Genomic DNA, 20780 nt, shown 5'->3' with positions numbered 1-20780 from the left:
ACGGCATGCTTCATGCGGCTCCCGCCTCGGGTACCTACCCAGCATTGACACAAGCCTACCTAGAGCGGGTACGGGATCTTCCTAGGTAGAGATAGTAGGAGGTTACCTAGGGGTAGGTAGGCATTCTCCGTGCTTCGGAATTGAACTTTCTCAAGACGAAGATAGTACATAGATACCATAGATCAAGGCCCAGGCGGGCCATTTAAGCCAGGACTACTCACACTAAGCCACGGATATACCTAGGTACCCATCTCCATATCGGATAAGGCCAATGGAAATACCTAGGTACCCATAAGCGTACCCGCTCACCAGGTTGCGACTCTAGACGGAAGTGACGGAAGTGAAGACAGCATCCGCCGTAAGCACTTCCCTAGTTCCCTACTTCCTAGGTAGCTCCAGCCCATGTGTCGTGCTTACGGCGGCAAGCTGAAATAGGTGGAGGTAAGGCAGGCACGCAGGTGGTTTGGCTTGTGACCTTAGGTATTTGGACTCTTTCCCGACCCTGGTCGGGACCTGGTCGGGATCTTGGTCGGATAGCTAGGTAGGGCGGGTAATGGCGAGTTTGAGCGCGATCTCTGATCTGATCAGCTGCTTGGCGACGGGCGGGTAAGGGTTGGCGACGTTCCTTTTGATTTCCTCCCCCGATGGAGAATGCCGAACGGATAGGTAATCAGCGAGGGTGTAGTACCTAGCCAAACGAACAGATCGGTATACATGTATGGGGCATTTGGGTAGGTAGCTATCATCGGGTTGCCTTCCGGAGTAAGGCAATGGGACATCTGCCGGAGGATCTGACAGGATGAATGGGATGGAGGTCGAGGTAAATCCTGCGACTCGAATACCCCATGGTTGTGACCATATGCTCTTTTTTTTCCCCACATTCCGCAACAAGAGTTAATAGAGTAGAGTAACTGTTGAGTCAGTAGGAATGTGCGGGTAAACGGCCAAGTTGAAGTGACCGTCAGGACAGCAGCAGTTCATAAGTGAAATGAACACACAGTCCGATACTTTCCTAGGTATCTTATGTATCCATCCCTTACCTAGACTACCCATCAACCAACATCCGCACGGGCGTACTACCCACCCAGCCTGGGGTTGAGGAAAATAGTCGAGTGTCAAAGTGTAAGCATTGTAGCTGCAAGTTGGCACGTACGGACGGATAGACATACGTACCTCAACCCATCACAGAACCGCATTAACCGCGGTTCCAGCGCTTCAACCCGCTTCTCCCCATTCCCGATGTCATACCAGATGATCAGCCTCATGACATGACACCAGAACCACTCTACTCTGCAATCGTCGCATCGCTCAATCGAATCGAACCAGTCTGGTCCAGTCGGTCAGCCCGGTTCCAGTCACCAGTGACTCCAGGCGAATGGAAGTTTTGGCTCCAACCCGTCTCTTGTCCTCCCCCCACACTAAATTGAGGCCCAACGCTCGCCTTACCTGCTTGCTGTTACTCAGAGCAAAAAGATGAAGACGGAAGATAATAGCTGATGCAGAGCAGACCGGTCGAGCGCGGTCGCCTTGTGGTTGCCTTTGCCTTGCATGATTGAGCCTTGTCAGTCATGAAGATCATCCATCCAGATTGCCTGTGACTTGAAGCCCGTCCTTCAGGACACTACCCCGTTGTCCGTCTCTTCATTAGTGTATGTAATCCTCGTTCACTCGATTGTTGACGAAGTGAATTACTTTGCCCATATTGGAAGAGCTGAAGAAAAGGCGCAGGAAGAAACTCTTTTTTTGCAATTTCCATCGATCCCATCCAATTGTCTCCTTATCACCTGAAACATTTCACCTCCAAGCCCACAGGTGCTGGCCGAGGCCTTGATTCGTGCCGCTGCCGATGTCTTGGAGTTGAGGTTCCGCACACAGTGCTTGACGTAGGAAAGAGATGGCTTTCTCTTCATGCCGCACATAAGACAGCTATGGTACTAGCTACATGCACACAATGCGCAGATGTTCACTGTATAAGATGCAGCAGCTGGTCTCTTTGCTTTTTCAGGTGAAGAGTGTTGAATGTAAAAGAGAAGAAGGGGATCGTTGTTGCAGAATGAGGAGACAAATGGGCGGAGCATAAAACGATGGCAGTGTATGGTAAGTAACAGTGAGAGTAGAATGGAGACTTACTGTAGCCACAAGCCGTCGATAATACCCATCGTCGTTGATTCTGAAGTTTTCCCCTTTCGACACTATAGATGTCATAACACCACGGCATTTGAATCTGCGGCTTTTCCTTCCTTTTTCCTTCCCGCCCTTCCCTCGAATCCACCATTTTAATCAACGTAGGGCAGCGCCCAGACTCTGTAGGCTGTCTGTCGGCCTTTTTCCTGTAATGGATTTCGGAGTCGCGTCCACACACTGTAGGGTACTGCACACGAAGTCGGGGAATGAGAGCATGAGAACTCGCAAGGATGACCGGTGAGCTGTGCCGCCAACCGCATGTCAAGCATTTCTTTCTGTTCGGCAGGTAGCCGAAACTGCCAAGATATTCCTTCAAAAACGGAGAGAGATGAATGGTGAGTGAGAAATGGTGACCGCCAAGGCTAGAATGTGCTGAGTATGCATCCGTATGAAAAAACCTTGGTCCAGTTCAGCCCCATGTTCCTATTCCCACCTCTTGTGCTAAGCGCCCTAAAATATGTGGTTATCCTCGTTGTAGCATACTTCCGCGCTTGAACTTCGATAAGGAAGGTCTTTCCCGCCCAATCGGTATAATCATACAGAGAACCGATCAAGACTAGATAACATACCATCATCCGAATGCTTGACCAAAATGGATTGACCATATTAGTACTTAATTCTTAGGAGAGCTCCCTAGCATACTCGAAAGAGCGAGTCAACGGCGGAGCTCACTATACCAGGCAAGCTTGCTTGTTTGAGAAGCCTGACGGAGTAGCGTAATAACTAAACCATATGTAACAAGCGGCTCTTAGACCAGGGCCAGGTATCCTTTGAAGCCCCTTAGTCCTTACTCTGTTAGAGACAATGGGTTGTCAGTGTTGCGCACCCCACATACAAGCCAAGTGAGATAATTCAGGCGTAGCGAGGATACTGGGGTGGCAGTTGATGATGGTCTAGCTCTTGACCTCACTGACGAGTGATGTGACCGGCACATGACGAAGATTCTATGTCGACGCACACATGTATGGTTAAGTGACACTTGACTTGTCACAAATTGATCGGTGTGTTAACCCTGCATTGGGAAGCGTGTAAGTGTCATCCTTGAGCTATCGTTGAAGAGTAAGGAAGCCGCAAAGACCTGCAAAAGCCCAGATTCTTGATGGGGAGATTTCGAGTGTAGTCTGATTGGTCGCACCACTCTCCTCGAATGATCGGTGAAATCTCGAAAGGCGGCCCCGTGGGAAACAGGACATCATGTTTTGAGGGGCCTTGGATACTTCGATGGTATGACCAACCAGGAAACAGGAAGAGAATGTAAAGTATTGCCTAAAGGAATGGCGGGGAACGAATAAGTTGGAGCAGGTTGGGGCAATATCCGGCCTTGCTATCCGAACTATAAGTGACTTTATCCGCTGGATTCGGTATAAGCCGACCTTACTGGTAGGTGCGTCATGAGGGGTGGATGATGTGCTTGCTGAGACAGTATCCTGATGTGTCGACTTGGTGTTGTCTCATAGCTTGGAGGTGAAGCCACATGTGGACAGTTTGAGCCCGAACGACTTCTCACTGTACTGATATAGAATATGTTGATGGGGGGAGCATTGTGAGTCCTTGTCGTGGGCAGGTAATGGAGTTCCCGGTCAGGTAGCAGAAGTTGGTCTATTGGGCGCTCTTTGCCCGCCTTTCTGCGTGCTACTGGAGGAAGTGTATGCACGCATCCGCTATTATTGTAGTCCAGGCCAAGAGAAAATCAGTATGTCGACACAAGTAAGCCGGACTATGGACTTTTCCAATCAGGACCGTAGGAAAGTTTTGTTGCCATTCGATGCACAGCTCAGACCGGGTAGCTGCAGCGTCCAATGCAATGTGCGGGATCGCGGACTCGGCAAGATAGTGCATCTTGCTTGGGGTAATCTCTCGAGGATGGATGTCCATGTTGCTGCTGCAAAGAACAGGATGACCACAACCGAGACAAGGCGGGAGACGTCTTCCAGAAAGGGAGCTAGGGTAGTTTCTGATACAGGGTCGAACCTGGGTAGGCTTACTTCGCTGGCAACATGGGCCCGTCTCTTGTGTGCCCTCGGCCCAACCGCGATATGCTTGTGAGTGCCATGGTACCGGCCAAAGGGCGTTGATGGTCCAACATACCCTCCATCCCAGAGTAGCGGCATCATCACCGGTCAACCACGTCGATCAGCAGACCCCTCTGGAGCGGCTTCGGGTATGGGATAGGAATGCCAAACACCTGCGTAGAAAATGCTACGTCAGGATATGGCGCAAAGTTTGGTGTCTAGCGGTGAGGTGGTGTCTCTGTGTAAGTCATAATCGTTTGTATCTGGAGATCTCGAGTGCGTGCAGAGGTTCATAAGTATAAGAACTCCGCTCATCCAACGTCGTGCTTTGTCTGTCCCGTTAGTCTTCAGTCTGATACGATAATCTGATCTTACTACCATCCTCCTTACCACTGAGTAAACAACTCGCCATCAACCTCGCAAAATCGATACTATCTTGCCATCAACAAAAGTTTATCATCATGACTGGCCACCAGCCCATCCCTGAAACCTGCGGGTGCCCTTTGATCGACGGCCAGATGGTAGCAGTGTTCACTTGCCAAGCTTGTGCCGGCAGTATGCGCCAGTCAGTAATATTCCATCGGCATTGATTACAGCCCCGGACTTGTTGCTGACGATACTTAGGTGGTGTGGAAGTTGTGACAATGGCATGGTCTACAGACAGTGCCCTCACGGCGTACGTGCCACATCGTCATACCCATTGAGCGGTGCCGCTCCTGGTGGCTCTGGAGGCAGTGGTGGATTTAATGATGGGCGCGATGGGAGATGTGGTCAGCATGGTGGCTGGGCACCAACATCTCATGGACACGGACGCGCCGCCTAGTGTGATGTGGAGCGAAGGATGTTGAAGGTATCGGGATGCACAAACAACAAGGCACGGTTGTGCTGACGTTGGGCTAAAGACAGGAGTACAAGGTTATGTTGTGTTGGGCAAGGTGTTTGGGGGTTGTGCTTTAGTCAGGGTCTTGAATGTTTGATATCTCTTTGTTTTCCATTTTCAAGGGTTCAGGGGTTTGGGTGTTTGGTTTCCGGTTTTTGTTTTCCCTCTTTTTCCCTTTCCCCTTTTCTTCTCTGCAGGTGTCCAGAGGCCGCACAAGAATTTTTTGTTGGCTTCAGATCAGTTGATCTGGCATTTATCTGGCATTGCGCTGCGTCGCGTTGCGTGCGTCAAGTTGCAGTCTCGGGACTGCAGCCTGGCCACGAAGATAGAATGGGTCAGAAAGGAATCATTCGCTCAGCTCATTCCGTCTCAACCGAACACTATTTCAACCTTCGGTTGTAGCCGAGAAGGTCGTCGGATTCTGCTTAGACACGTTACCACCTGTCGTTCTACATGGCTCAGTGCCACCCATGTCAACGCTTCTGCTACCAGCCGCATTCCCGTGTCTTGGTTCATTCCACGGGGATACGAAATGGTTCATCGGGCCTCGCTGGGTGATCGCGTGAGGGAACGGTACCATGCATGCATACCACCGCGCAGTTCTTTCATATCGGTTGCTTGCATCACCGGTAGTTTTGCAGGAGATGAAGGGCCAATTTGCTGATGGAGATGGGTAAGATGGATTCAGGTTAGCCGTCGTTCAAGAACCCAAGGCTAACAGGGTCCAAGGCTCTGGGGTAGAGGTGAAGCTCGAGGAAGCACAAACTTGTGGATGGAGAGCCGCTCCTTGTACGACCCGGTGGCCAGCTGTGCTCCCGGTGAGACCGGGTATCCACCCGAGTGGCCAGCGCTGTGCTGCCCAACACCCGAATCCTCGGTTCGCCTTGTATGGAAAACACAACGCGTCCAGTCACGCTGTCCCGAGTGCTACCTGAGGTTTGGCCTCACCGCAAGTCCGAAGGTTGAGTTCGGAACGGAAACCGAGCATGTGTGCTTCTCGAGATGCGGGCCAGCTTGGATTCATCCCAAGTTCGGACATGGGACGAAACCGACAGGTAGCACAGCCATGGCGGGCGACATGACGCAGGTCGCTGAGAGGAGTTGATCGGGCATATAAAAGTCCAGTGCGGGAATGGTGCCCTGTGGGATTTGGTTGTTCATGCTGATAACCGGAAGAATCCGAAGACTTTGGCGGAATCGGGTACCCGTACCACACTCGGACACCGAGAAAGGCTCCAACAGGTGGAAATCCGCTGCGAAGACGGGTTCTAAGACGCAAACAGCCGATTATGGAGTTTTGAGATTGGTGGTGACTTGTGTAGAGTGTTCGTCAGGCCGGGGCTCGGTTGCGCAGGGAAAAGGAGAAAAGGAATCTAGACAGGTCAGTCTCCACTCGTGCTCTCAGGTGTTAATCGATAGCAATCCACCCACTCACTTACAAGAAGACTGTCAATGGAGTAAGTAGGACTGTAAGGTGTCGGTGGTACAGAAGCAGGGCCCACTCGCGCTTAGAGTTGCAGGTCCCAGCAGATGTTGACCAACAGAGAGTGAATACTAACTACCTCTAGTAGGCCACTGAACGGATATCGCCGGACGTACAGGACACTCTATCACAGACCAACCTGGGAGGCGGGGGACGGGAAACGGGAAGCAAGGGAAACAACACATCTGGTACTCGGATTTGCCGTAGACCTCACCAATGAGCGCGAGGTTGGGGGTGTCAAAGTAGCACATCCAAGACGGATATGGTATGGCTAATGACGGCATCAGATAGAATGGGGCGGGTGTACTGGGACATGGTGTTTCGCGGCATCACAAGAGAAACCGAGTGTGTGCGTGCTGGACAACGAGGGGAACAGAGGCCCTGAGAAGGAGGACAAACAATATGCTGACCTTGAGATGGTGCTATCACTGGGTAATATAACAGGCGAGGAGGAAAATGGAAGTGCGTTATACGTGGTTTCCTAGTCTCGAGCAAAGAGAAGGTGTACATAAATAGTAAACATTCATCATGATTGGATGTTTTGGTGTAGAAGAAGTCGGTACTGAACTTGAAGCTTGGAAGGAAAGTTGAAGTTGGGAAACGGAATTGCTTGGGCTGTTGTTGGTTGGTCGAGGATGCCGGTGTTAGTGACTGGTTCCGGCAGGCAATTGCATCCACTAGTGTACAGTTCAACCCCACTTGATTCCGGCCCCACCGTTTGTCCCCCCTGTGGGGCAACCTTAAGTCTACTCCACTTCATCCCGTCCGTCTCTTCGTTGTGTTGCCTGCCCCGCCGCCCTGTCTTGTCCATGCAGCGCTGCTATCCGCTGCTAGGTATCAAGCGGTGCGGTCCAGTGCCGTCCCGCGATCATCAGGGCCTCAGCTCCGTTGTTGACATCAATTTCAATTCGGGCCATTACGATATAATTTCCATCGTTCTACCGTGACCCACGTCTCTTCTTCCCATATCGACGCGCTCGCTGTCTGTTACCGACTGCCCAAGTACCGGTAGACCTGAAGAGTGTCTGTGGACTATGGAATCATAGCCTCTGTATCCCCGTCGCAGTCGCTACCTCTACCATGTCGGTTATCCTTTGCACAGGTATGGCTTGTCTTGTCCCGGTCTACCTTGCCGACGCAGTAATGCCCCATCCCCTTGATCCAGTTCCTCCCTTCTGCCAAATTGGAACAGCTGCTGACTCTTCGCTTTGCCCTTTACAGCTGGTTACGACCACACCATCAGGTTCTGGGAGGCGCTCTCAGGAATCTGCTCGCGCACCATCCAACACCCCGAGTCTCAAGTGAACCGTCTTTGCATATCCCCTGACAAGCGATACCTCGCCGCTGCCGGCCACCGCGATGTCAAACTCTTTGACATTCGTTCCACAAACCCGCAGGCCCTCATGACCTTCCAGGGCCACACCGGCAATGTGACCGGCGTGGCCTTCCACTGCGAGGGCAAGTGGATGGTCACAAGCTCGGAGGACGGAACGGTCAAGATTTGGGAAACCCGCACCGGAACCATCCAGCGAAGCTACAACCACGGCTCTCCGGCAAACGACGTTGTCATCCACCCTAATCAGGGAGAGATCATCAGCTGCGACCGCGCCGGAAGCATCCGACTGTGGGATCTGGCCGAGAACACTTGCTCGCACCAGCTAATCCCCGAGGAGGATGTTTCAGTGACAAGTGTCACGGTTGCCAGTGACGGTACACTTCTTTGTGCGGCCAACACTGCTGTAAGTTTTCTCTGCATCGAGTCATTCCTTGCTGTATCTTCCCGATACTGACACCTCCTTTCTGTCTGCCAGGGCAATGTATTCGTTTGGCAACTCATCCAGGCCTATGACCGCACCCAGCTGATTCCCCTCACCCACTTTTCCGCACACAAGGAAAGCATTACACGCATCCTACTCTCGCCCGATGTCAAGAAGCTCGCAACGTGTAGCGCCGACCATACGGCCAGGATCTGGGAAGTCAGGGAAATGGAACCTGCCACGGCCGATTCGGAACCACAGGCGTTCCCCCTCGAGGCCACCCTCAAGGAGCACCAGCGTTGGGTATGGGACTGTGCCTTCAGCGCTGACAGTGCCTACCTGGTAACGGCCTGCAGCGATCATTATGCGCGGCTGTGGGAGTTACACACGCAGCTTGTTATCAGACAGTACAACGGCCATCACCGCGGTATTGTATGCGTCGCTCTCAACGATTATTCCGAAGCTCGCTAGTGGGAACTTTTGGATGAGGCTGAGGAGACGGCGACAATTTGCGACACGGCTGAAGTGTAGGGCGGCTGCGGAAAGATGTCAATTCTTACGTGTCTATGATGGGCTGTCAATGTAAGAGGAAATGAAACTGCAAAGTGCAGTGTCATGGCAGGGGCATCTTGTATGTGTTATTTTCCCCGGATATTCTTTTTGAGAGCGACTGGCGGGTTGTTTAGTAGAATCGGCTATGGCAATGGCGTTTTATGGTTATACAAGTAATGTTTTTAGAGTGGAAAATCACACAACGACATGAATTTCCAAGTACGCCCGCCACGTCGTTTCATAATACTTGATACCTAGGAGCAATAAGTATTGCGATATAGACTACATTTCCGTCGGATATAAGAACAATTCAAGATGAAAGCTCGGCCGAAGTCCCTGACTGAGAGAATCGATTAGGAACATACGAGTCATGATTGGCTCGAAATGTCGAAAGATGATCCACTGTGTTCCAAGTCGACATTGGTTCAAGGGTACTGCCGGCCTGGAGGGTTTTAATAGCGATCCGGAACTTTTGAGGACTTGGGCATCCCCGAACTCAGAATTGGAATAAAGACAAAAAAAGTTGCATTCACTGAAAATCGCGGGATATTATTGGACAAAAAGGCAGTTAGCGTACCTGTATGTAGTGTAGTGTACCGCAATCCCCGGATTTGCTGCTTGGGTGGCGGCGGCACTCACAAGTGGAATGGCTCCGTAATTCGGACCAAGTGAAGATGGTGTAACCGGCAACTTCAGTTTTCTCTCCTCTTTTCTTCCTCCAAACAACAAAGTTCCCCTCCTGTACAGTCTGTCACCATGAGGTCAATTGATCTCGCCAGTCGCTCAGGCGCTGCCCTGAAGGTAGGCCAGTTCCCCGAGGCTTAACCCTGTACAAAATAAAGGGCTATCTAGTGACTCACCAGCGCTAACAAGTCGTCCTTTCTCGTAGCGGGCAATTCAAGCCAAGCAGCTCCCCTCGCGCGTCGCATGCGCTTCGGCCCGCTCCTTTTCGTCCACCTCCTCCAACAACACCGGCGTTCTTCCTCCCAGATATGAGACCCTCTACAACAAGTATTCCGAGGTCCGCCGCGTGCTGGGTTCGCAGCGCCTGACCCTGGCCGAGAAGATCCTCTACTCCCACCTCGACAATGTCGAAGAGTCGCTCCTCTCCAACACCAACGGCGGCCGTGACATCCGCGGCAAGGCCAACCTCAAGCTCAAGCCCGACCGTGTGAACATGCAGGATGCCTCCGCCCAGATGGCTCTCCTGCAGTTCATGACTTGCAACCTCCCCCAGCCCGTTATTCCTGCCAGTATCCACTGCGACCACTTGATTGTTGGATCCAAGGGTGCCGATGAGGACTTGAAGGCCGGTATCGCCACCAACAACGAGGTTTTCGACTTCCTCGAGTCGGCTGGCAAGAAGTACGGTATTGACTTTTGGCCTCCCGGTGCTGGTATTATTCACCAGACCGTCCTCGAGAACTACGCTGTCCCCGGTCTCATGATGCTCGGAACCGACAGCCACTCTCCCAACGCTGGTGGTTTGACTACCATTACTATCGGTGTCGGCGGTGCTGATGCTGTTGAGGCCCTCGTTGGTGCTCCCTGGGAGCTCAAGGCCCCCAAGATCCTCGGTGTTCGCCTGACTGGCAAGCTCAACGACTGGGTCAGCGCCAAGGATGTTATTCTTCACCTTACCGGCCGTCTTACCGTCCGTGGTGGTACTGGATACATTGTTGAGTACTTCGGTATGTTTTCTGCTTCCAGAACACATTTTTCCTTTCCATGAATCCATTCGGGGGAACCGTATGCATCCCCCCTCCCCCCCTCCTTTTTTTTTTTTTTTTTTTTTTTTTTTTTCCCTGGTTTTTGTGTGTGCGTATCTTTGTGTGTGATACTAACATTTTATTAGGTATGTTCCATTCCCGATCCTTTGCTTTCTAGGTACAGTATGTTGCTATGTTGCTATTGTTGTTGCTGCTGTTGTGATTGTCAGCGTCCCTGTGTTGGCATCGGAAGTCACAATGAATATACGAAGGTCAGTTTTTCTCTATCAGTTCTACTACTAAAATGACAGATGTTGTGCTTGATCATACTGTCCAGGCAGTCGAGTGACTGTTCGCGCCCAGGTTCTTGACCAGATTTGGCCTAGATCATCAAGAATCCACACATTGCATTGCAGCCATCATCACCCTTACAGAGTGGCGCGCCAGCGCGAATCAACGCGTGAATGAAGCTATCATTGTCGAATCAGACTGAACGATTGATTTTTTTTTCTTTCTTCCTATGATTCCCGAAAGGTATTTTCACCAGCCCTCTTTGGCAGCGAGGCACCAGTCGAGTCAGACTAGGACCAGAACACCCGCCTAACATACTCGCACCAGACAAAAGCGGACCTCTACGTCCCAACGTATTGCCCCGCCATCAAGCAAATCGAGGCAGTCGATTTCCCCGAATCAAGCAAATTGGTGTCGTCGATTTCCCCAAGTCCGACTTGAATCAAGCAAATCGAGGCAGTCGATTTCCCCAAATTTGGCTCACCAAATCAGACTCGAATCAGACAAATTGATGCTATCGATTACCCCAAATTTCGAATCCAGCAGGTCAAAATAATCGATACCCTCAATTTCCTTTAAGCTAAACTTGGGGTTGTATTGCGGCAAGTCAGAATCGACGCTATCGATTACCCCAGATGATCAAGAATCCACACATTGCATTGCAGCCATCATCACCCTTACACCGATGACGGATGACACCGGTCGTCACTCACCCTCCCGTCCCGTCACATCCCTGCCTTTTCCCTGGACTAGCGCCTCGCTGTCTAGGTACCCACCAAGAAATCGACGCGACTTCCTCATCTTGCCGGCGGGGTTTTATTACTGCCTCCCATCCCGATCGCAAACCGTTTCGTTCCTTCCCAACTTTGCACAATCCTCTCGTTTCGATGGGCGGGGCTTTTGTCGCTGCCTTGGATTCCCATCGCAAACCTCTTGATTCCTTCCCAGCTTTGCGCACTCCTCCCTCTCGGTCGGCTCATCCATGAATCACGATGGTTTCCATGACCTCGGACCGTTCAGCATCTCCCACAGCTCTCTCACAGCTCTCTCTCACCCGTCATCGCTGGGCGTTCTGGAGCTGTCGGATGACGGATGGGTTAAGTTGTCAGACTCGCCTCACCTTTGATATCTGCGCAGCTCTCTCAAGCATCAGGATGGCATCAGGACTCCATCACTACCAAAGATTTCGGTGCCTTCCGTCTTCGCCGTTCGGGGTGTGTGACGGTGGATCCATCAAAGGTCTGGACGTCACGGATCGACACCCAGCTCTCAGTGCCTTCCCATCTCTACTCTCGGTCTGGCATGGCGGAGACTCTCTGGCAATCTCCGCATCATCTCATTTCCCTCATCATGGGGGCAGGCACTCAACAATCACCTCAGTGCCTTCTGTCTTGGGACAGCTCCAGCACCTTGAGGGCCACCCGATCACCTCCGCATCGTGTCATGTCACCCCAACACTTGGGCAGGCACTCAACAATCACCTCAGTGCCTTCCATCTTTGGACGGCTTCGACATCTCGATCGCGTCAGTCTGGCCAAGATGTTGCAGGATATCCACCCTAAACACTTGGTTGGGGGACGAGGTTCCGCTCTGAATAGCTCGTTGGGGGACGATGTCACCAAGTACCACGCCCTCGCAGATTTCTATAAGACCACGACCCCCCGACCTCGTTTTGGAATCTGTTCTTGAGAGAAGACATCCAGAGCATTGTCTCGTGGCCACCCTTTTTTTTTTTTACTCCTGTCCGCTCCCGCCTCTTTCGCCGTCGTTCTCGATTGCCACACTGCCGACATTGTCTGCAAGTTCGCCGAGCTCTCCGAGACGATCGATCGCCGCCGGGCCCTCCCAACCAGTCGTGGTAAGTTTTCCTTCTCTCACGTGGCATCGAGATGCGTTTTTGGTTATGCTGACACTTTTGCTCAGATGGATGATTCACAGGCCGCCGACGTGGCTGTCGGGACGTCCCAGCAAGCGATGGTAAGTTTTCCTCTCATGTCGCATCGAGATTCATTTTTTTTGGTTATGCTAACACCTTTGCTCAGATGGATGATTCACACGCTGCTGACATGACGTTTCTCGCTGGCCGCATGCATGAGCTCATCACTGCCACACCGCCGCGGCTTGTGCAACCCATCTTCAACACACTCTTCTCCAACGCCGATCAAGTATACGAGGCCCTGATGACGACCAATGTGTCAGTGGCACCCGGCCTGCTCGCCCTCCTCCGTCAAGCGCAGATGCCAGACCTCCTCTCATTTTTCTGCAACGGCCTTCCCGGCACACAGCGCCCGGACTCGAAGAAATTGAGCGCAATCTACCTCCATGTTTTGCAGCATGATGAACACCAGCCATTTGTCTACATTGGTTCCGCAACAAGTGGTGTGTAGGGTTACCATTTTCGCCTTCAAGACTACGAAAGGTTGCGAAACCTTCCCCGGAGAGTCGGCAAGCTGGTCAAGCTCGGATACAAGATCAGCCACAGCCGCCTGCTCGCCTGGGCCCCAATGCCATCGCCCCAGGAGTTGCCAGAGACTCGCGCCACTTTCATTGTTATGGAGGCATTCTTCACATTTGCATTTGGGACATGCGCTTTTGCCTCTGAGAAGTACAAACTGCAGGACTTCTTCATTTGGCTGGTCGAAAACCGGCCCTACGGGCCAGCCAACCTGAGGACGCCTCTGGTGGAGGGTCGAGACGAACCGTTTCACCTCACCTATCGGCAGCGCACCAGATTGGCCGCCAAAATGAAGAGGCACAAAGCCCGCCGTGTCGCCCGCAGCGACCTTCACTCCCGTCGCAGGGCAATGAAAGAGCGTCGATTCTTCTGCATGGTGTGCTGGCACCGGTTTTCAACCAAGGCCGACCTTGACAGGCACTACCGGACCGGCAAGCATCGAGTTCGTGTGCAGGGCAAGGAAAAAGGCCCAAAGGTTTTCCTGTGTGATGTCTGCTATGATCCTGCATGGTATGCAGATGTCCGCTATATCCGAAAGAGATTCCTCGAAACACACTCTTTGAGCCGTGAGCACCAGGGTTGGCTGCGATGCGAGGCGGGAGAGGACATTCATCCTTGCACGAAATGCGGCACCAACCATATCAACGATCCTGCGAGGGAAAATCATGAGCGCATCTGCCCCCTCAATTGGGGTCTCAAGAAGAGGGTTTATGGGGAACCAGGATACGTTCCGGGGCCGCACCATTGCCATGATTGCCACATTGACTATAGCAGTAACAATGCTCTGACCCAGCATTTCAAGTGCAAAGCACACAAGGCAGCCATCGCCCGTTCCGGCGGTGCCCTCTCTGCTGGTGCCCTCTCTGCTGGTGCCCTCGCCGATGCCCCCATTGGCTCTGGAGAAGATGGATACCCCCGGAACTACTGCCGCTTGTGTCAAAAGCAGTTCAGCTTTTCCCATCTCATCAGAGATCACCTGGCATGCAGGGCGCACATGGTGCAACAGGCGAAATACGAAGGATAGCATCCTAAGTACTCGTTCTGTACCATTTGCGAGCGGGATTCAGCTCGTGATAATGGCCAAGGTTGGTTGCTACACATCGGCTCCAAAGTACACAAGGCAAACAGGGTTGCCAAGGGATTGCCGGTGGACGACCCAGATGAGGAGATGGGGATGTTCAACAATGACGAGGATAGAGAGCGATGGAGACCTTACCACGTACCCAGCCGTTCCCGGCGTCGGTCTTGAGTGGCGCCCTGTTGGTGCCCTGGGAGATAACATATATCATAAATTGATGTGTGTTTTGTGGCTAACTCAAACGTTTTGTGATCTGTCCATTCGTTTTTGGGTCTCTTTGAGACAACGAATTGTGACGTTCACTCGTTTTTGGCTCCTTCGGGACAATTAACAGACACTCACTACAGCAGCAGCAACCGTAGCAACTGGCAACATGACTGACCATGACAGCTATCGTGACACTGCCTATGTCTGATCGCTAACATTCATGTTTTCTTTGATAGGCGAGGGTAGTCAGTTTTTGTCGTGCTCTGGTTCTTCAACTCTTTGCAATATGGGGTGAGTCCTCTCGAAGCTTTCCCCCTCGCCATTTAGAACGTATTGACTGACCCTTGTTGCTACAGTGCTGAGATTGGCGCCACTACCTCCATCTTCCCCTTCACCGAGGCTTCCAGCCGCTACCTCAAGGCCACCAACCGCGAGCAGGCCGATAAGGACGCCAAGAACTTCGAGAACTTCACCAAGGGCACCGGTCAGGACTCGTTCTTCAAGTTCAAGGCCGACGAGGGCGCCCAGTACGACGAGTTGATCGAGATCGACCTTTCCAAGCTCGAGCCCCATATCAACGGCCCCTTCACTCCCGATCTTTCCACCCCTCTTTCCGAGTTCAAGAAGACTGTCCAGGAGCAAAAGTGGCCTGAGAAGCTTTCTGCTGGTCTGATTGGTAGCTGCACTAACAGCTCCTATGAGGACATGACCCGTTGCGAGAGCATTGTCAAGGCCGCCGAGCAGGCTGGTATCAAGCCCGCTGCCGACTTCTACATTACCCCCGGTTCCGAGGGCATTCGTGCCACTCTTGAGAGAGACAACACCCTTCAGACTTTTGAGAAGGCTGGTGGTATTATCCTCTCGAACGCCTGCGGTCCCTGCATCGGCCAGTGGAAGCGCCAGGATGACATCCCCAAGGGCACTCCCAACGCCATCCTTACTTCCTACAACAGAAACTTCCGCGGTCGCAACGACGGTAACCTCGAGACCATGAACTTCCTCGCCTCGCCCGAAATCGTCACCGCCATGGCCTACGCCGGTTCCACCACCTTCAACCCCATCACCGACAGCCTGACCACCCCCGACGGCAAGGAATTCAAGTTCCCCGCGCCCAAGGGTCTCGAGGGTCCCGAAACCCCCTTCGAAGCCGGCCGCGAGGTCTTCCAAGTCCAGTCGGGATCCCCCAACCCGAACGTTCAAGTCGCCATCTCGCCCTCCTCTGAGCGTCTCGCCCTCCTCGAGCCCTTCGAGCCCTTCCCCGATTCGGACCTCTCCGGCCTGCGCGTGCTCGTCAAGGTCACCGGCAAGTGCACAACCGACACCATCTCCGCCGCCGGTCCCTGGCTCAAGTACAAGGGCCACCTGCCCAACATCTCGGAGAACACGCTCAACACGGCCGTCAACGCCGCCACGGGCGAGGTCAACGTCGCCTACGACCTCGACGGCTCCAAGCACACCATTCCCGACTTGGCCAAGCAGTGGAAGCAACGCAACCAGCCCTGGCTCGTCGTCGCCGAGCACAACTACGGCGAGGGCTCCGCGCGCGAGCACGCTGCCCTTCAGCCCCGTTACTTGGGCGCCCGCATCATCGTCACCAAGTCCTTTGCCAGAATCCACGAGACCAACCTCAAGAAGCAGGGTGTCGTGCCCCTGACGTTCGCCAACGAGCAGGATTACGATCTGATTGACGCTGGCGATGAGGTGGCTACTGTCGGTCTGTACGAGATGCTCAAGAACGGTGGCCAGGGCGAGGTTTCCCTCCGGGTTACCAAGAAGGACACTGGCAAGGTGGTGGAGATCAAGACCAAGCATGCGGTTTCCAAGGACCAGGCTGGCTTTATTCTGGCCGGTAGCGCGCTGAACTTGCTCGCCAAGGGTAACTAAGTGGTGCCTCATTCGGTCTAGTGCAGCAAGGGGACCTAGTGAGAGGATAAGTAAAAGGAAGAAGAAGATGGGAAAAAAAAAGAGGAGGATGATATCCCGAAGCGAGTTGACATGTTTCCTGATGAGCGTTTATGCACATGCAAAAAAGACATGGGTGGATACAGGCAGGTACAGGAAAAAGGTGTACAGGTTTTACCAAAAGAAGGGAACGGATCAAGACCGGACCGGACATAAACAAAATGTATATGGACGGGATAGATGAGAAGAAGATTGCATATACCAAGTTGTATTTAGTGTTGATATACATGGCAAAAACACATGTAAAAGACCGTTCAAATTATCAAAATGTGCTGTGTGCTACGTGACTGGCAGGAAGACAAGACGGCATTCGATGGATGGGTGAAAGGTGGTTAATATAATCTGATAAGTCAAAGATATGATCCCAACTTTTAGCAATCATCTTTAGATTTTGATATAACCCAACCAACCACTCGGGCCGGTTAGCTTTCATCTTATCCATTATAGACTAAGTTTAGACTGTAACACAAATAATGCTGTCCTCCGTCTCCAACTCTAATCCAACCACCACCTTCCTCTCAGCACCACACTGGCACCAGATAGATTACCACCCATCCCCCCACCCATCATCCCCATCCACATCCACCTTGGGCTTCGTATCAATCTTCTTCACAGTCGCCGTTGCAGCAGGCTTCTTACTAATAGGCAACGTCTTTTTCACCGCCGCCGTCGTACTTGTACTTGTTGGTGGTCCAACCTTTGCGCTTCCCGTCTTCGCAAGTCCCTTGGGCAAAGTCTTTGGTGCAGCCGCCCCCAAAGGATTCTTCTTCTTTTCCGCTTGCGCCGCCAACCACCCCGCGAAATCAGGTTCTCCATCATCATCAACCCCGCCTGCGCCGCCGTCGCCGAATGGCTGTTTGCTACTACTGCTTACCAACCTCTTTGCTGACGACGACGCTGGTTGTGAGTGTTCCGAGCTCGCGCCCCAGTTATCGTCTCCTGCGCCTGTTGTAGCGTCGTCATCCATATCGCCCATGTCGCCCCAAGCGTCTGCATCGTCTTCTTGCGGTTCGGGATCGGCAAAGAAGGAGTCGCCCGTTGATGGAGTAGGAGTAGTAGTAATGGAAGGTGATGGGGATTTGAGCGCTTGTCTGTGTAGCGCCGAAACAGAAGATGAGGTGGGCCGTTTGGGAGTGGTAGTGGATGTGGGCGTGGATAGCCCGCTGGCGCTCGGAACGGGCGATGGTGCACCAGCACCGTTGGGTTGCATCTCCCCTGCTGCGCTGGAGAGCTTGTTGGTGAAGCTGGAGATGGCCCAGCCTGCCCAGGCGGCTGCTACGGCGCCGGAGCCGGAACTGGAGCCGGTGGTGGCTTCGGCTGGCTGAGGGGTGCTCATACGGGGTTGGGCGGTTTCGGGGGGTATTACGGTCTCGGGCATGTCTTGTTGGGCTTTGCGGATGCGTTGGAGGTAGACGTCCATGGTTTTGTTGGCTTGGTCACGGATCAACTTCTCTTTGTCGATGAGGAGGGGGGAGACGGCGGGTATTAGACGTGTAGCACAGTCTTCGCTGGAGAAGTACTCGACTGTCACGGCGAGAGCCATCAGGGAGGCGTTGCGGGCGTGCACGAAGGGGTCGCGGAGAGAGCGAGTGAAGGCGGCGATAAGGACCTTGGCTCGGTTGGAGGTTCCCAGGTACTTGGCAATCTTGCCGAGACAGATTGTTGTGTTGGTACGGATGCCGGGTTGTTCATCGTTGGCAGTTTTGGCGAGGTATCTGAGGAGGTCGCCATTGATGGTACGGTCTGATAGTTTGGTGATGATGACTAGTACGGACTTGAGTGTTTGTTCGCGCACAATGGGTGCGACATCTGTGAAACCCGCAACCTAAAATTGTTTACCGTTAGTTCCAACTGCGCGAGGCTTTGTTTGTGCCAGCATTATGCACAAGGGCTCAATAACAAGGCTGAGACTTACTATTTGCGGAAAGATCTTGTCGTTTACCACTTTTTGTGGTAGTCTGTCGATCATGAGCGACAGGTTGTCTAGCAAACATACCCTGATCGCTCTATCGGGGTTTCCGAACAAGCGAACCACGACAGGAGTAACCTTTGTGTCAAAGTCTTCGTTGGACAGCTTTGTTGCAATCTTCATCACTACTCCAAAGGCTTTGGGACCACCACCGCCAAATTCCACCGATTTGAGCAGCTCGGGTAGGACCTTCATCTTGAAGAAATCTTCCGGAAAGTCGTCCGAGAGCTGGTCGAGATCCTCCAGGAAGGCCTCGCGTTCGGTTTCCGACTTTATTCCCAGGTTGTCAACTCCCTCGGTCAGTTTGATCAATGGGCTGTCGAAGAAGGATCCATTCCTTAGTCCTTGTTCGAGGAAGTGGGCTGCGCTGAGTCTGGCCTTGGGGTTGGCGTTGATGAGGCGTTTGTAGCTCGCTTGCATGCTGGGCGGGATACTCTTGGTCTGTCCTAGTTGGTCGGACCCCATGAAACTGCCGTTGAAGACCTCATAGATCAAGATGCCGAAGTCGTACGAGTCAACCGCATGGTGAGGGCTCTTTTTGATGACATCCCATCCGCCGTTTGCAAGTTCAGGAGGAGTGTACCTCCCCGAGTCAGGCACAATACTGCCGTATCTCTATTTTGGCACGTTAGCGCCCCATGTTCTCCAGAATGCCTGAACCGTGGTTGAAGACGTACGTATATCAAAGCATCGTCATCCTTGACATTGCTCAGGACTTCAAAGCCACCAATCTTCCATTCGCCGCTCTCGGATGTGTATATCGAGGCGACCTTGAGGTTGCCGTGTATCGAGGATGCGTCACCGTTGATGAACTTGAGGGTTTTCTGTAAACCCAGGGTCAGCTGCCGGTACTCATAGTCAAACCAGAATCATGGCAAACATACCGCTACGCTAAAAAGACCCCATTTCGCAGTCTCTGGGCTGAGGCTCTTTCTCTTGACGTGCCAGCTTAGGGGAACTAGCCGCTCAGTGGCAATGTAGATGTAGGAGTCTGTCTTTTGCGCAAGGCTCAGCTTAAGCGACCACGACGTTCCATGGGCAAAGATGCCCTACCTCGACCGTGTCCAACACCTTGATGACGCCAGGATGTCGTAGTGTTCGTAGCTTCTTGAGCGCATTCTTGGCTAGGGGAAGCGCAGACCGGTTGGCGGAGATGTCAAACGAGAAGATGCTGCAGTTGGATCCGTCCTCCTGGAAACATTATAGGGATTAGCTGTGTGCCTCGGGTGGCAGAAGAAGGGTGTAACAACATACGCGTCGAGTTCCGTTGTAAAGGGTCCAGATGGAGGGGTCAAAATCGACCTTGTCGCCAAAATTATAGGGGAATGGAGGCCCCTTTGCGATGGCTGACGCGACAGCCGATTTGAGGAAGTCCATGATCGGGGACTTGTCTTGAGGGCGTGCTCGTCACTGAATCCGTATAGCAAGATATCTGGACGTCTGGAGAGTCGAGTCGGGAAAAGGGGTGGTGGCATGCAAGTTGTCGCAAAGCACTTGTCTAGGTTGTCCAAGGAAGGACAACGGAAGTTATCGCGAATTCCAACTTGTCGAATTAAGTTCCCCTGCAGGCAGCGCCGCTCTGGAAGGAAGTGGATTGATCACCTCAAACACGACGCTAGCGAGCTACAGGGAGCTTGTAGGCCAGGGTTGCCCCTAGCACTCAGCCTCCACGACGTCTCGGTGGTTAAAGGTCCGTGCACGCTTCACTTCTAGCGACGGGTGTTGCCCGTTGCCGTGACGTTGGCGGTTCGGGAAGGAGAGGCCCGGGAATTTCATGGGAAAGTTGGGCTCCACTATGGTAGAATTTACTGTATGGACCTTTTGGGCTACACTCCACACCTACATTGTCTTTCCATCCCCGCCGTCGCCATCTTTCCTCCGCTGACAACGTCGTCCTACGCTTCATTTTGTTTTTATCATTACATCAAAGTGCCCATTCATGACCAGCAAGCTTCCTTAACACACCACACGTCTTCAGCCCTGCCTCTGCGATCGCCGGGTCTCTGGTCGATGGTCAACAACATCGATGCTGCTTCCTCACATGGCCTAGGCAAGCAAGCTTCTCCAGAAGCGCTGGATGGCACTCCGGGATCCGGCAGGCGGGGTTTGGTTACTCAAGCGGGAGAGACGCAAGGTTGAGACTGGGCTGAGTCCCCAAGGAAGCTCTGGTGTTGATGTGTACTCTGCCATTGACTGCTTTACCGGTATAGCGAGAGCATTCCCGTGTATCTCACATCAGGT

General features: G+C 52.7%; 5 protein-coding genes across 5 annotated transcripts; 4 read left to right on the top strand and 1 right to left on the bottom strand.

The window, feature by feature from the left end:
- The first annotated feature begins 7358 nt into the window (after window positions 1–7358).
- B0T23DRAFT_331075 (WD-repeat protein pop3) lies at window positions 7359–9225 on the top strand. Its single transcript, XM_062835718.1, has 3 exons — window positions 7359–7661; window positions 7781–8298; window positions 8371–9225. The coding sequence occupies exons 1-3, from the start codon at window positions 7640–7642 to the stop codon at window positions 8785–8787; spliced, it is 957 nt and encodes a 318-aa protein (XP_062697827.1). The 5' UTR covers window positions 7359–7639; the 3' UTR covers window positions 8788–9225.
- A 140-nt stretch (window positions 9226–9365) lies between these two features.
- Window positions 9366–10926, top strand: B0T23DRAFT_37299 (aconitase family-domain-containing protein). The gene is made up of 3 exons (XM_062836771.1): window positions 9366–9669; window positions 9758–10559; window positions 10724–10926. The coding sequence occupies exons 1-3, from the start codon at window positions 9625–9627 to the stop codon at window positions 10753–10755; spliced, it is 879 nt and encodes a 292-aa protein (XP_062697826.1). The 5' UTR covers window positions 9366–9624; the 3' UTR covers window positions 10756–10926.
- Window positions 10927–12791: 1865 nt separating this feature from the next.
- On the top strand, window positions 12792–14347 carry B0T23DRAFT_392703 (uncharacterized protein; the record flags this gene model as incomplete). The annotated part of the gene is made up of 3 exons (XM_062838022.1): window positions 12792–12845; window positions 12911–13247; window positions 13278–14347. 3 exons carry the CDS (start codon window positions 12792–12794, stop codon window positions 14345–14347), a joined length of 1461 nt encoding a protein of 486 aa, XP_062697825.1.
- A 370-nt stretch (window positions 14348–14717) lies between these two features.
- Window positions 14718–16890, top strand: B0T23DRAFT_37305 (uncharacterized protein). Its single transcript, XM_062836777.1, has 2 exons — window positions 14718–14899; window positions 14965–16890. The coding sequence occupies exons 1-2, from the start codon at window positions 14829–14831 to the stop codon at window positions 16490–16492; spliced, it is 1599 nt and encodes a 532-aa protein (XP_062697824.1). The 5' UTR covers window positions 14718–14828; the 3' UTR covers window positions 16493–16890.
- A 23-nt stretch (window positions 16891–16913) lies between these two features.
- B0T23DRAFT_450839 (armadillo-type protein) lies at window positions 16914–20179 on the bottom strand. Its single transcript, XM_062841103.1, has 6 exons — window positions 19794–20179; window positions 19593–19730; window positions 19424–19534; window positions 19217–19363; window positions 18486–19154; window positions 16914–18395 (listed from the first exon to the last, which is right to left on the bottom strand). The coding sequence occupies exons 1-6, from the start codon at window positions 19914–19916 to the stop codon at window positions 17115–17117; spliced, it is 2469 nt and encodes an 822-aa protein (XP_062697823.1). The 5' UTR covers window positions 19917–20179; the 3' UTR covers window positions 16914–17114.
- Between the last annotated feature and the right edge of the window lie 601 nt (window positions 20180–20780).

This window comes from Neurospora hispaniola, assembly GCF_033458365.1.
Source record: "Neurospora hispaniola strain FGSC 10403 chromosome Unknown B0T23scaffold_1, whole genome shotgun sequence".
Lineage (NCBI taxonomy): Eukaryota > Fungi > Ascomycota > Sordariomycetes > Sordariales > Sordariaceae > Neurospora > Neurospora hispaniola.
This window is presented reverse-complemented; position numbering and strand designations above follow the sequence as displayed.

Coding starts and splice junctions, on each gene's coding strand:
- B0T23DRAFT_37299 (XM_062836771.1), top strand. CDS start 9,625: ATGAGGTCAATTGATCTCGCCAGTCGCTCAGGCGCTGCCCTGAAG. Junction 9,670..9,757: donor GCTCAGGCGCTGCCCTGAAG/GTAGGCCAGTTC, acceptor CCTTTCTCGTAG/CGGGCAATTCAAGCCAAGCA. Junction 10,560..10,723: donor ATACATTGTTGAGTACTTCG/GTATGTTTTCTG, acceptor ACATTTTATTAG/GTATGTTCCATTCCCGATCC.
- B0T23DRAFT_37305 (XM_062836777.1), top strand. CDS start 14,829: ATGTTTTCTTTGATAGGCGAGGGTAGTCAGTTTTTGTCGTGCTCTGGT. Junction 14,900..14,964: donor TCAACTCTTTGCAATATGGG/GTGAGTCCTCTC, acceptor TTGTTGCTACAG/TGCTGAGATTGGCGCCACTA.
- B0T23DRAFT_331075 (XM_062835718.1), top strand. CDS start 7,640: ATGTCGGTTATCCTTTGCACAG. Junction 7,662..7,780: donor GTCGGTTATCCTTTGCACAG/GTATGGCTTGTC, acceptor TGCCCTTTACAG/CTGGTTACGACCACACCATC. Junction 8,299..8,370: donor TTTGTGCGGCCAACACTGCT/GTAAGTTTTCTC, acceptor TCTGTCTGCCAG/GGCAATGTATTCGTTTGGCA.
- B0T23DRAFT_450839 (XM_062841103.1), bottom strand. CDS start 19,916: ATGGACTTCCTCAAATCGGCTGTCGCGTCAGCCATCGCAAAGGGGCCT. Junction 19,155..19,216: donor ATGACGATGCTTTGATATAC/GTACGTCTTCAA, acceptor GTGCCAAAATAG/AGATACGGCAGTATTGTGCC. Junction 18,396..18,485: donor ACAAGATCTTTCCGCAAATA/GTAAGTCTCAGC, acceptor AAACAATTTTAG/GTTGCGGGTTTCACAGATGT.